Source organism: Diplotaxodon limnothrissa, linkage group LG6 (genome assembly GCF_057381915.1).
Source record: "Diplotaxodon limnothrissa isolate DT_005_m linkage group LG6, D_limnothrissa_male_GT1.1, whole genome shotgun sequence".
Classification (NCBI taxonomy): domain Eukaryota; kingdom Metazoa; phylum Chordata; class Actinopteri; order Cichliformes; family Cichlidae; genus Diplotaxodon; species Diplotaxodon limnothrissa.
The window spans coordinates 5578920-5594404 of record NC_140601.1 but is presented as its reverse complement, the minus strand read 5'-3'; the positions used below and the strand labels follow the sequence as shown (position 1 = coordinate 5594404).

General features: G+C 45.3%; 1 protein-coding gene across 2 annotated transcripts in view; it reads left to right on the top strand.

Moving 5' to 3' along the window:
- LOC146629995 (glycine receptor subunit beta-like) overlaps window positions 1–15485 on the top strand; it is a 72343-nt gene extending 56858 nt beyond the window's left edge. The window contains exons 9-10 of one of the 2 annotated variants that reach the window (XM_085356733.1): window positions 11297–11455; window positions 15192–15485. In XM_085356733.1, the coding sequence (XP_085212859.1) occupies window positions 11297–11455; window positions 15192–15485 (453 nt within the window). Of the gene's footprint in view, window positions 1–11296; window positions 11471–15191 lie in introns of both variants that reach the window. The other variant, XM_085356734.1, reaches the window with a different exon arrangement.

Below are 15485 nucleotides of genomic sequence, written 5' to 3'. Positions count from 1 at the left end.
ACTGGTCTACTTATAGCCCACACTACAAACACTGCTGTGTTGTTTTGTCTCTCTGTGCAGGTATGTAATGTGATGAAATCAGATATGTTTGGGATGGATGGGTTTTGCCCTATGAATTTTATATTAAGTGTGTCGTTTTGTCTCTCTGTGCAGGCCAGGGCCTATTATATGCCACAGCCTAAAGGCAGCAGAGTTGCAGAGGCTTGAGTGACCACTGACTATATGCTTGCAGGGTGGTGGGTCTCCAAGGACAACTTCTAACCCTGTTAAAGGCAACATGTGGAGTGCAACTTGGCTGTGTGGCATAGCTGGCTCTGGCCTTGGGACTGTGTGTTTTTATACAATTCTTAAGTGGGACACTGGACTGTTTTATCTTTTATCTCTTGATATATTTTTTGTCAATAAATTATCTTTTAGAATTTTATTGACTGACATCTTTTTGCCCATGACTGAAACGGTTGGTCAGACCTAGAGTCTTTCTTTGGGTGTGTTACAGCAGCTTCTGCTCTAAAAGAAACAAATAAATAAAAAGAAAAGAAAATGTGTAACATGCTCATCAGCTTAGCAGTGTCTACATATTTAATTCAGCTTCTCAATCCTGTAGTTGTAGCTGTTGTCTACAGGGTTTTGCTTATTGGTTGTTATTATAGGTGTGCTCTATATCTCAGCAATGTGTCATTCTAGGATGATAAGTTTCAAGCTGGTCAAGTGCCTCTATGCACTTCATTAGTTTAGTTATTCTCTGTATTGTCTTCATCTCACATGTCATTACACTGAGTTTCAGCAAACCTTAAGCTTGATGCAGACTACTGCTTAACAATTATCCACCTCACATCATAACCGATTAAGGTGCCTCTTCATATTAATATTATGTCATTGTTAATATTATCCTCTTTGTCTTATATAACAGCAATAGCATATTATAATATTTTATCAGTGTGTACCACTATACTACTCCTGAGCCAATTTGTTAGTTAGGATCATCTTATTCAGCAAACAGATAATTTAGAATTCATCCAATCTGCGGTCACATTTGTTCTCTCTGTTGCATGGCGGACCAGGCAGTTCTATTATAATATATTATTTATATTTTATTTTGTATCCATCAAGGGCTTCAGATGACCTGCAGAATCATCCTTTTCCCAAGGTGGAGACAGTTACCTTTTCACACACTGTCCTTGGCTGAACAATGACACAGCCTTAATATACCTTATTTATTTTATTAAAATATTTTCGTGTGAATTATTTGCTTTATATTCATTTTATACATGCTGGGCATGGTCATCATGCCAACTGTGTTTCATTGTTAATATCACTTTACAGGTTGTTATCCTTGCTATTATTAATTTCAAATACTCTAAAGATAATTTCTACTGTAACTTTCCCTTTGTTCATCTTTATTTCGTACTTTTTATATTTATATCTACTCAGTGGGGTCTGTTTTCAACCCTTTTAAACTACTACAAAACTACTGTGATCTCTAGTTTTCACTTAATAAGGGATTATTATGTTCTTCCTGATATGGGTGTTGCTGCAGATGCGGCTGCAGGAGTGAGTGATGGTTTACTAAAAGGATTGTGGGAACTGCACAGTGTCTCATCTTCTGGTTTTACTAAACTGGCAGTTGAGTTCTGTTCTTCTGACTGTTTATATTTTGTTTTCTTAAATCTCTCAGTTTACAGACACTGTTTTTGTCCGGCGTCTGGACTTTTCTTTTCTCACCACTGCTCGTCAGCAGGAGTGAGTTTTAATTTCACTTGCTTGATTACCCATCTTATTTATGTATTTACTTATTTTTGTTTAAGTAATATATACACAATACAGCTGCTATCACCTTCGCTGGTATTAGAGACGAGAGTGGTTGCTCACACGCCCTTCTACTTTCGGACTATTTCCAAAAGCGGTGTGAACTTTACGAGACGGAACTCGACCGTTCTCTCAACTCACCAGCACGTCAGTGAATAGCAGTAAAAGAAAAACACAGTAGGAGCAGCTCAGTCTCTTATTGGACCGTGAAAATTCAGCTTGCTCCATTAATTAAAACAATACACACACACACACACACACACACACTCACATTCACAGCTTCGACGCGCGCGACCGGAACCCTTATAATAAGGGGAGCTCCCAGAGCTACTTACTCCCTAGACCCAGTCTAGACCCAGCTGGGGGAGCTACCCAGAGCTCCAAAGCTACCAGTCGACGAGCTTCCAAAGCTTCCAGTCGACGAGCTACGCTACCAGTCGACGAGCTTCCAAAGCTACCAGTCGACGAGCTACTTCCGCTATTTTAAATTCCCTGAATTCAAAATGCACTTTTACGCAAGATTGTGTCAGTGTGTCTGTATCTACCTGGTCAGTGTCGCCGGGTCTGGTCCACCTCGATCGGGTCCCACCACCGTGGGTCGCTTTCTAAGACGTTGGCCAAGACCCGAATTTAAACGCTCTTGGACTTTTATCACACACCTGGTGTGTGAGCTGTCGACAGACGAACAACGTGGACTGGTCACGGAGATGGGACACGATGGAGGCGCTCCGGCTGTCGAAGGACCAAGAAATGTTGGGGGAAAACTCTGTAAAAGACCCAGGAGAAATAAAGACACAATGAGACAAGATCACTTTTTATGCTTTAACGTGCACACGGGTAAGCTGTTCAGAACAACTCACAACGTGTACAGAGGCTGGGCACTTTTTATAGGAAAGACAGTGAGAACAGGATAAGAAAATACAAAACAGATAAAATAAACAACTCCATATGTGGCGCTAGTCTCGTCAGCAGAGAGCTGTGAGAGATAAAACAATCTAAAACAATATGTCCCAAAACAGTATGTCTTTGCTGAGAAAGTCTAAAAAGATAATTCTAAACTAATCTAACCATAGACAAAAGGGCATGCTTGCACATTTAAAAGAAGGTAAAGAAACATAGAATCATTTTTCCTGTAACAGGTCCTTACTACAAATCCACACGGCTTGCCCCGCAAACCGTGACAAAAATCATTTCAAGGTCAGTAAACACAACCAGAATTCATGCATACATTCATACATTCATACATAAGGCACATGGGATTATAAGGGGCACCAGTTCCACACCACTGAAGTTGCAGCATTTTTACAAACCAATTCTGGTTTATCCGTTTCAACCATCCGCCTTTGCCCTTCTCATTCTGTGTCGCCGCCACGCTTTTTCCACCATGTGCGTATGAAAACAAAGGCACTGCGCATGCACGTTTTACCCATATTCTATCGCGATATTTCATTTTCTTATCGTTGCCCAACATTATACCGGTATTACCGTGAACGGTATGATATGGCCCAGCCCTACCTAGCAGGGTACCTGATCACGGGCAGGGCGTAGGTGTTGATAGCCCGGATCTTGTTCTTACCATTCAGCTGACTTCTCAGGACTTGCCTGACCCTCTGCAGGTATTTGGTGGTTGCAGCTTTTCTAGCGACCTCTTCATGGTTCCCATTTACCTGTGGGATCCCCAGGTACTTGTAGCTGTCCTCTATGTCTGCAATGTTGCATTCTGGTAGTTTGATCCCCTCAGTTCTGACTACCTTCTCTCTCTTTGTTATCATCCAACTGTATTTCTCCAGTCTAGTCTTGCAGTCTCGGCTGACTACTTGGTCTACCAGTATCTGGTGTTTTGCACCTCTGGTATTCTTGCCAATCCCTTTCTGTGCCCCACTCATTGGGCTATTCATCTTAGCCGCTATGATGCCTGACAGGAGCTTCCACATGGTGCTGAGGCAGGTTATTGGTCCGTAGTTGGAGGGGACCTGGGGGTCCTTGAGGATCAGGACTGTCCGGCCTTTGGTTAGCCATTCTGGGTGTCTCTCGTCAACTAGTAGCTGGTTCATTTGTGCTGCCAGCCACTCGTGGACTGCAGTCAGCTTCTTTAGCCAGTAGGCGTGAACCATGTCAGTTCCTGGTGCTGTCCAGCTCTTCACACTGGAGACCCTTTCTTGGATGCCTGCCACGGTGATGATTATGGACCCTGTTGAGGGAGTTTACTGTGGTCTGCCCTCAGATCCACTTGCCACTGAGCATTACCGTTATGGGTTGCGTCCTTCTTCCATATGCTCTTCCAGTATTGTTCCCTCTCCAGCCTTGGTGGTGCTGTTCTCATAGGCTACGTTCACACTGCAGGTCTTAATGCTCAATTCAGATTTTTTGATCAAATCCAATTTTTTTGTCTGCTTGTTCACACTACAAATAAAATGTGACAGCAAACGCACTCTAGTGTGAACGCTCAAAGTGGCCCGCATGCGCAAAAGAAGATGTCACACACAACGCGCTCTGTTTAGACCCAGAGCAAACAGTATTGTTTGACTGATGGCCCTTAATATAAAGACTTCGGACTTTACGTTTCCCAATTTTTGCTTTAAGTTTTTTTCTTATTTACATAATAATGTAGATAACTTAATAATGATCCTTATTGCTGTTTTAGAGAGGAGCGGTGCTTCAAAGGATAGTTGCAGATTTCTGTCAGAATCTGCAGATTATACAGTACAAATAAAATGTTCACGTTTTCTTCCCAACAGTTTCACTAACATCTACACTGGATGGCCAGGAAGCGTTCACGATGTCTTCTCGGGCGCTTCTCCGGCGCTGATAATTGGCGTCTGTCTTGTGTCAGTGACGTAAAAGACAGATTCAATGCGACATGACCGTTCAAACAGCAGTCGCTTTCTAAAACATCGGATATGTATCGGATTCAGTACCACATACGAAAGTGACCCAGATCGGATTTGAAAATATCGGATTTGTGCTGTTCACACTGTCATACCATGATCAGATATGGGTCACATAGGGTCAAAAAAATTGGATTTGATGCGCTTTTGCCTGCAGTGTGAACGTAGCTATATTGTTCCCCTGCCACTGAGAGTACACCTTAGCTGGTTCTGTGGAGAACAGCTGGTTTATTCTCCTACCTTCGATCTCTCTAGTGTACCTCTTCAAGCGGCTGGCCAAGGCTGTGAGTTGTTTCCAAGGCCTCAGGTATGGACAGCTTGCTGTACTTCTTAGGCACCTTCTTTGTCTCATCTTTCTGCAGCTCTGATAGTTGGCTAACCTTCCGCCGTACATATATATATATATATATATATATATATATAGATAGATAGAATGACCGAGCTAAGATCCTGTGGGACTTCCAGATACAGACGGACAAAATGGTGGTGGCTAACCAACCGGACATAGTGGTGGTAGACAAACAGAAGAAGACGGCCGTAGTGATCGATGTAGCGGTTCCGAATGACAGCAATATCAGGAAGAAGGAACACGAGAAGCTGGAGAAATACCAAGGGCTCAGAGAAGAGCTGGAGAGGATGTGGAGGGTGAAGGTAACGGTGGTCCCCGTGGTAATCGGAGCACTAGGTGCGGTGACTCCCAAGCTAGGCGAGTGGCTCCAGCAGATCCCGGGAACAACATCGGAGATCTCTGTCCAGAAGAGCGCAGTCCTGGGAACAGCTAAGATACTGCGCAGGACCCTCAAGCTCCCAGGCCTCTGGTAGAGGACCCGAGCTTGAAGGATAAACCGCCCGCAGGGGCGTGCTGGGTGTTTTTGTTATATATATATTAGGGGTGCAACGATATTCGTATCGATATTGAACCGTTCGATACAGTGCTTTCGGTTCGGTACGCATATGTATCGAACAATACAACATTTGTAATTTATTTTATCAATTTTCCTTCTGACGATGCTGTCTGTGTGGAGCGCTCAGTGAATCTGTGTTCGACTACTCCGCCTAGGCTGCACTGTCGAGCGCAGATCCACTGAGCGCTCAACACAGACAGCATAGTCAGAAGGAAGAGCGCAGGGCAAGCTAGCGAGACAGAAGTTAAGCTCTCCTTGCAACAGGCATTGAACCTCATTCAGATCTGGCGTTTGGAATTATTTTGGTTTTCATGTGACGTATGACCCTGAAGGTAAGCGAGTCATGGACTAAAGTAAAACAGTATGTTGGATGTGCCATGCAATGCTCAATTACATTGGTGTGAACTAGTGTGTTAGAGCAGTTAGCTCGTTAACGTGTTGGCCGTCTAGCCCCATGCACGGAGCGATCGGCGGTAGCTCGTTAACGGAGATTTGCCGTGTTGTGGCGTTAAGGTCATTTCAACGAGATTAACCTGAAAGCACTAGTGGGAACACAACGAATATGACTGCACATTTACGCCGACATCATCCTAGTGCAAAGACAAAAACAACAAGCATGCTACTAACTTTAGCCGAGTCATTTAGACAGCTGTTAGCACATGATTTTGCATTCTTTTGGAAATGTAGCTGGGTAATTATGTCATTGGCGGTGAGCCACTGTCAATATGTGACATATTGAAGTCGCGTTTGAATTTGCGCTTGTTTTTTTGCTTTCACTTTGCAATCGTGCGAACTGTGTATAGAGAGCGACAGCACTGATATGTGAGTGATGATAATTTGTGCACCAATTCCTCTGACATCGTCTTATTAATCGTTAGCTTACTATGCAAACATGACAAGTGAAATCTCCCGCAGCAAGCTTAAACATGTGAGAGGTTGATCGCGCAGAGAATCGCTGAGCTTATGTGAGTGCGTGTGTAAAAGCATTTCAGTTCTGCTGAGCCAAATAAGACAGGTCGGGGTGAAGAAGTGACAGCCAAAGAAAAGCTTACCACAAAACGGAGAAGTTATGACAAATCAGACTATAAGGCAAAAAGAAAGTGCAGCTTTATGGTTTCATGGACAAAAGAATTTCTGTGGCTGCAATATGATGAGCTAAATAACCAGGGCTGCACATAAGTGGTCCGCAGGTGCGCATTCGCTGTCAAAATAAAAAACACGCACAAGGGTTAGGGTTAAATTTAAAAACTGTACTTTTGAGTTAAAATATATATTTATAATTTTAATAAATGACAAATTAAAAATGCATGAACATTTTTTTGTATCGAAAAAATATCGAACCGTGACACCAAAGTATCGAACCGAACCGAACCGTGAATTTTGTGTATCGTTGCACCCCTAATATATATATATAAACACCCAGCACGCCCCTGCGGGCGGTTTATCCTTCAAGCTCGGGTCCTCTACCAGAGGCCTGGGAGCTTGAGGGTCCTGCGCAGTATCTTAGCTGTTCCCAGGACTGTGCTCTTCTGGACAGAGATCTCCGATGTTGTTCCCGGGATCTGCTGGAGCCACTCGCCTAGCTTGGGAGTCACCGCACCTAGTGCTCCAATTACCACGGGGACCACCGTTACCTTCACCCTCCACATCCTCTCGAGCTCTTCTCTGAGCCCTTGGTATTTCTCCAGCTTCTCGTGTTCCTTCTTCCTGATATTGCTGTCATTCGGAACCGCTACATCGATCACTACGACCGTCTTCTTCTGTTTGTCTACCACCACTATGTCCGGTTGGTTAGCCACCACCATTTTATCCGTCTGTATCTGGAAGTCCCACAGGATCTTAGCTCGGTCATTCTCCACCACCCTTGGGGGCATCTCCCATTTTGACCTCGGGACTTCCAGATTATACTCGGCACAGATGTTCCTGTACACTATGCCGGCCACTTGGTTATGGCGTTCCATGTATGCCTTGCCTGCTAGCATCTTGCACCCTGCTGTTATGTGCTGGATTGTCTCTGGGGCATCTTTACACAGCCTGCACCTGGGGTCTTGCCTGGTGTGATAGACCCCAGCCTCTATGGATCTTGTGCTCAGAGCTTGTTCTTGTGCTGCCATGATTAGTGCCTCTGTGCTGTCTTTCAGTCCAGCTTTGTCCAGCCACTGGTAGGATTTCTGGATATCAGCCACCTCCTCTATCTGCCGGTGGTACATACCGTGCAGGGGCCTGTCCTTCCATGATGGTTCCTCGTCTCCCTCCTCTTTCTTGGGTTTCTGCTGCCTGAGGTATTCACTGAGCACTCGGTCAGTTGGGGCCATCTTCCCAATGTATTCTTGGATGTTCCTTGTCTCATCCTGGACTGTGGTGCTGACACTCACCAGTCCCCGGCCCCCTTCCTTGCGCTTAGCGTACAGCCTCAGGGTGCTGGACTTGGGGTGAAACCCTCCATGCATGGTAAGGAGCTTTCTTGTCTTTATGTCAGTGGCTTCTATCTCCTCCTTTGGCCAGCCTATTACCCCAGCAGGGTACCTGATCACGGGCAGGGCGTACGTGTTGATGGCCCAGATCTTGTTCTTACCATTCAGCTGACTCCTCAGGACTTGCCTGACCCTCTGCAGGTACTTGGTGGTTGCAGCTTTTCTAGCGGCCTCTTCATGGTTCCCATTCACCTGCGGGATCCCCAGGTACTTGTAGCTGTCCTCTATGTCTGTAATGTTGCCTTCTGGTAGTTCAATCCCCTCACTTCTGACTAACTTCCGTCTCTTTGTTACCATCCGACTACACTTCTCCAGTCCGAATGACATTCCAATGTCATTGCTGTATAGCCTGGTAGTGTGGATCAGTGAATCGATGTCTCGTTCACTCTTGGCATACAGCTTGATGTCATCCATGTACAGGAGGTGGCTGACAACTGCTCCGTTCCGTAGTCGGTATCCGTAGCCAGTCTTGTTAATGATCTCACTGAGGGGGTTCAGGCCTATGCAGAACAGCAGTGGGGACAGAGCATCTCCTTGGTAGATCCCGCACTTGATGGTGACTTGTGCTATGGGCTTGGAGTTGGCCTCTAGTGTTGTACGCCACATCCCCATTGAGTTCCTGATGAAGGCTCTTAGGGTCCCATTGATCTTGTACAATTCTAAGCATTCCAGTATCCAGCTGTGGGGCATTGAGTCATAGGCCTTCTTGTAATCAATCCAGGCAGTGCACAGGTTGGTCAGTCTGGTCTTGCAGTCTCGGCTGACTGTTCTGTCTACCAGTAGCTGGTGTTTTGCGCCTCTGGTATTCTTGCCAATCCCTTTCTGTGTCCCGCTCATGTATTGACCCATGTGCCTGTTCATCTTAGCCAATATGATGCCTGACAGGAGCTTCCATGTAGTACTGAGGCAGGTTATTGGTCGGTAGTTGGAGGGGACCGGTCCCTTCTTGGGGTCCTTGGGGATCAGGACCGTCCGACCTTCGGTTAGCCATTCCGGGTGTCTCTCGTTAACTAGCAGCTGGTTCATTTGTGCTGCCAGACGCTCGTGGAGTGCAGTCAGCTTCTTTAGTCAGTAGGCGTGAACTCCACCAACTCTTCATACTGGAGACCCTTTCTTGGATATCTGCCACTGTGATGGTTACTGGACCCTGTTCAGGGAGGTCGCTGTGGTCTGCCCTCAGATCCACTAGCCACTGAGCATTGCCGTTATGGGTTGCGTCCTTCTCCCATATGCTCTTCCAGTATTGCTCCGTCTCCAGCCTTGGTGGTGCTGTTCTCTTATTATTATTGTTCCCTTGCCACTGAGAGTACACCTTTGCTGTATATATATATATATATATATATATGTGCGGGATCTACCAAGGAGATGCTCTGTCCCCACTGCTGTTCTGCATAGGCCTGAACCCCCTCAGTGAGATCATTAACAAGACTGGCTACGGATACCGACTACGGAACGGAGCAGTTGTCAGCCACCTCCTGTACATGGATGACATCAAGCTGTATGCCAAGAGTGAACGAGACATCGATTCACTGATCCACACTACCAGGCTATACAGCAATGACATTGGAATGTCGTTCGGACTGGAGAAGTGTAGTCGGATGGTAACAAAGAGAGGGAAGGTAGTCAGAACTGAGGGGATTGAACTACCAGAAGGCAACATTGCAGACATAGAGGACAGTTACAAGTACCTGGGGATCCCGCAGGCAAATGGGAACCATGAAGAGGCCGCTAGAAAGGCTGCAACCACCAAGTACCTGCAGAGGGTCAGGCAAGTCCTGAGGAGTCAGCTGAATGGTAAGAACAAGATCCGGGCCATCAACACATACGCCCTGCCCGTGATCAGGTACCCTGCTGGGGTAATAGGCTGGCCAAAGGAGGAGATAGAAGCCACTGACATAAAGACAAGAAAGCTCCTGACCATGCATGGAGGGTTTCACCCCAAGTCCAGCACCCTGAGGCTGTACGCTAAGCGGAAGGAAGGGGGCCGGGGACTGGTGAGTGTCAGCACCACAGTCCAGGATGAGACAAGGAACATCCAAGAATACATTGGGAAGATGGCCCCAACTGACCGAGTGCTCAGTGAATACCTCAGGCAGCAGAAACCCAAGAAAGAGGAGGGAGACGAGGAACCATCATGGAAGGACAGGCCCCTGCACGGTATGTACCACCGGCAGATAGAGGAGGTGGCTGATATCCAGAAATCCTACCAGTGGCTGGACAAAGCTGGACTGAAAGACAGCACAGAGGCACTAATCATGGCAGCACAAGAACAAGCTCTGAGCACAAGATCCATAGAGGCTGGGGTCTATCACACCAGGCAAGACCCCAGGTGCAGGCTGTGTAAAGATGCCCCAGAGACAATCCAGCACATAACAGCAGGGTGCAAGATGCTAGCAGGCAAGGCATACATGGAACGCCATAACCAAGTGGCCGGCATAGTGTACAGGAACATCTGTGCCGAGTATAACCTGGAAGTCCCGAGGTCAAAATGGGAGATGCCCCCAAGGGTGGTGGAGAATGACCGAGCTAAGATCCTGTGGGACTTCCAGATACAGACGGACAAAATGGTGGTGGCTAACCAACCGGACATAGTGGTGGTAGACAAACAGAAGAAGACGGCCGTAGTGATCGATGTAGCGGTTCCGAATGACAGCAATATCAGGAAGAAGGAACACGAGAAGCTGGAGAAATACCAAGGGCTCAGAGAAGAGCTGGAGAGGATGTGGAGGGTGAAGGTAACGGTGGTCCCCGTGGTAATCGGAGCACTAGGTGCGGTGACTCCCAAGCTAGGCGAGTGGCTCCAGCAGATCCCGGGAATAACATCGGAGATCTCTGTCCAGAAGAGCGCAGTCCTGGGAACAGCTAAGATACTGCGCAGGACCCTCAAGCTCCCAGGCCTCTGGTAGAGGACCCGAGCTTGAAGGATAAAACCGCCCGCAGGGGCGTGCTGGGTGTTTTATATATATATATATATATGTATATGTGTGTGTGTGTGTATGTATATATGCACATTCAATTCAATTTTGTTATCTACAAATTTGTAGATATGATTTTCTCAAGTCAGACATTTGAGTTTGATTAGTTGGCATGATTTATATGTCAAGCGTTGAAATAAAAAGATTCCTTAATATATAGAGAACCCTAAAAACCTTTCAATTTTCTCTCCTTTCTTGTCTCTATTTCTCTTTTCTGTGCCTCACTCCTTTTTACTTTTGTTATAAAGGTGATGCTGAACAGTCCTAAACGGATCGAAGAGGAGAAAGCCAAAATGGCCACAAAAGAAAAAGCTTTGAAGGAGAAAGAAGGAAAGAAGCCTTTAACTAAACCTAACAACACCATCAATGGCACTGGTGGAACACCAATGCACGTCAACACTCTGCAGGTGATCACAACTTGGGTAACTGACTTCTAAAATCTGTAACTATAGTGTATTTTACATTGTTTGTCATAAGTGCACATCTATCCTTAAAAATCAATACAAGAAAAAAAGAAAATTTTTGAGTCTAATAAAGAAAAATATGTGCAGGTCAATACTTAAATTGTCTAATGCATATAAAGGAAATGGCAGGTCAAGATCACCTCAGGCTTCATGCATGCAGCAGTGAGTGAAAAGAATACTAAAAGTATGGATGTGCACAAAAAGCAAAAAATGATCCAGGAATTTTTTTGATTTATAAAGCAATACATGAGCATATATATATATATATATATATATATATATATATATATAGCGATTAGACATCATAGGATAACTGGATATACCACACTAATGAGAATGCATGGTTACTTTGTAACCCTGGGATTCAGAGTAAAAGACTACAGTGGCTTGCAAAAGTATTCGGCCCCCTTGAACTTCTCCACATTTTGTCACATTACAGCCACAAATATGAATCAATTTTACTGGAATTCCACATGAAAGACCAACACAAAGTGGTGCACACGTGAGAAGTGGAAGATTTTTTACAAATAAATAACTGAAAAGTGGGGTGTGCGTAATTATTCAGCCCCCTTTGGTCTGAGTGCAGTCAGTTGCCCATAGACATTGCCTGATGAGTGCTAATGACTAAATAGAGTGCACCTCTGTGTAATCTACTGTCAGTACAAATACAGCTGCTCTGTGACAGCCTCAGAGGTTGTCTAAGAAAATACTGGGAGCAACAACACTATGAAGTCCAAAGAACACACCAGACGGGTCAGGGATAAAGTTATTGAGAAATTTAAAGCAGGCTTAGGCTACAAAAAGATTTCCGAAGACTTGAACATCCCACGGAGCACTGTTCAAGCGATCATTCAGAAATGGAAGGAGTATGGCACAACTGTAAACCTACCAAGACAAGGCCGTCCACCTAAACTCACAGGCCGAACAAGGAGAGGGCTGATCAGAAATGCAGCCAAGAGGCCCATGGTGACTCTAGACGAGCTGCAGAGATCTACAGCTCAGGTGGGGGAATCTGTCCATAGGACAACTATTAGTCGTGCACTGCACAAAGTTGGCCTTTATGGAAGACTGGCAAGAACAAAGCCATTGTTAACAGAAAACCATAAGAAGTCCCATTTGCAGTTTGCCACAAGTCATGTGGAGGACACAGCAAACATGTGGAAGAAGGTGCTCTGGTCAGATGAGACCAAAATGGAACTTTTTGGCTAAAATGCAAAACGCTATGTGTGGCGGAAAACTAACACTGCACATCACTCTGAACGCATCATCCCCAGAGCACACCCTTGGCTAGGCAAGGGTCTGCCCAAGACCCCACGTTAAGCAAACAAGAGCTTTTCCATCTTCCTAATTGTCTGAATGCACCTGCTATACACTGTGAAGACCCAGGGAGCAGCCTAGCATAGAGCTACGTTATGGTCCGACCCAAGAGGGAAGTAACCACAGCCCGAGCTAAATGGGAATACGCTAAAGCCCACCAAGAACCAGGTTCCATGGGGGAACTGGGCATCCAGGTCTACAAGTTGAAAGTCACTGGGAACCGCTAAGAAACGTCAAGATTAGGATGGAGTCAGTCCCATAAGTGCTGGGGGACCAATACGAACTGCCTTGATTGCTGCCACCACACCTCCCATTGTAACTGTAACTGCAGACTTGCCCACATCCAGCTGGGATTGCAGGAACCGCAGAGTGGTGTAAAATATGGCCTCGTGGGGGTCCAACTGGTGGACTGCACACCAGGAGGCAACAGTCTTCAGTAGTAGGAGTAGGCAGCTCTAGTGGATGGTGCACAAAACTCCTGCAGAGTTTGCACCACTGGCTAAGGCAGCCCTAGGGCACAGAGCCTCTCTCTCTAAAGGGTCGGGCCATCTGCCTGAGCCCTGCAGGGAAGAGATGGATGGTCCTGCTCTTATGAGACTGGAGGTCCTTTTGGACAGGAAGCACCCATGCGGTCCAGTTCAGGAGCGGTGGGATTGCTGAAAACCATGGCATGTGAGGCCAAGAGGAGCCACCAGGATCCACTTCCTCTCTTCGTTCTGGACCTTTTTTCTGATATTTTTCTGAGTACATAAACCACTGACCGCAGACAATACCCCAGTAAGGTCCCCAATGCCACAGCAAGGTTTCACTGAGCGTGTCATGACCCCTTGACCAATGTGCCAATAAGCCTGGATGCCCTCCCAATATTGTGGCCCAACTCTGTTCTCTGGGAACTAGCTACTGGCTAAATACAAGACAAGTTGTATTTATCAGGGGAGAAGCACAGTCTCCAGTCAACGGCTCCCCTGGAGCTAGGGCTAGAGAGGAGCTGCTAAGAGGCTAATCTGAAATAAGCCACAATCAGGGGGAGGTAGAGACACCTACCTAGGCCCTGCTCCCCCCTCACACGTGAGGCAGCCACTTTCCCAACTGCCCTAGGCATATCAGAAAGTGGAGGGCCAGTGCACTTTTCCCCAAAAAACAAGAATGGGTCTCTCCAGTTTATGCAGGCAAGACAGAACAGTCTATGAATGACTGAGGACTTTCTCTGGCCAGCATAGCATGCTTGCTTATCGCTTAAAGGCAGCACATAATAGCAGAAATAGCACTTAATGTCTAACTTCACGGCACCATGAGGAATACACTGAGCTCTCTCTGCAGCCTGGAGACAAAACTCTCACTTGCTGGTCTGACAGTTTCAGACCTGAACCCGTGAGACCACAGGAAATACGCCAGAAGGATTACAGCAGGACACAGCGACACTGAGTGGGCAACTCATTAGACTGCGATAAATAGACTAGAGATAACTTCAGTCCAGCACTTGACCAGTATGCATTGCCAATTTCCATTTTGAAAATGTTCCTTTTGATGGATCAGATTTTCTGTAGTAGTGCACAAATTCTCCTCTTAAGTTTGTTGTAATAAATCCCAACTTACTTGGGAAGTGGTATATGCCTCTTCAGGTCTGGTTTTCTATGTCTATGTTTATTCATGAGACCCCTGGTCTTATTTCTCGAACGCTGTTTTTGAAAACTGTTTTCACACATGAATTATGGACACCTGGAGGAGAATCTGGACATGAACATTGTCTTAAGCCAAGTTTTGTCACTTGCTGCATATGCGTAACAGAGCATTCTATGCATTTAATGCATTCTCACTACTGCAAACGTTCTATTTGGTTTTAATAAAAGGTGGTGATTGCTCTATTTTCGCATTAGCTCATTCAGATATTATATGGACTCTATATATGGGAATTGATTAATTGTTGTCTAAGCCAACCAATTTGATTCTCATTCAAATGTTTAGAAAAGTTAAAGACTGTGCTACATGTGTGAAAATAGCTGAAAGGCTCCATGTAACACCCTAGAGGGAAATTTCATTTCAAATCATCAAATTTTTAGAACATTTTAATTCATTAATTCAAACAATGCCAGAGATTTCAGTGTGCAACAAAATGGCCTGAAACTGGCCATTTTTCAAAGAAAAAAAATATCTTGATAAGTATTTTGAAATATAAAGATAAAACCCCACCGCACTCATTATATATGTTATGTATGTGTCATAAATTTTTTATGCAAATGAGAGACTATTTAGCAAAAGGCCTGTCTCTGTTTGAGATGGAATGACTTAATAGCAATATCTGTTTTATAAGAGCAAAAAGAAATCTATTAATGTTGTTCAGTCAGCATGTGTCTTTTACCAGGTCGTTGAAACCCGCTGTAAGAAAGTTTGCACTTCGAAGTCTGACCTTCGCTCCAGTGACTTCAGCATCGTGGGATCTTTACCTCGAGACTTTGAACTTTCTAACTTTGACTGTTATGGTAAACCAGTTGAAGTTACAGGGGCCCTCAAATCCCAAAACAAAGCCAACAAGAAACCACCACCACCTAAACCTGTCATACCGGCAGCTGCTAAGCGCATTGATCTTTATGCAAGAGCCCTTTTTCCCTTCTCTTTCCTCTTCTTCAATGTTGTCTACTGGTCAATCTATCTGTAA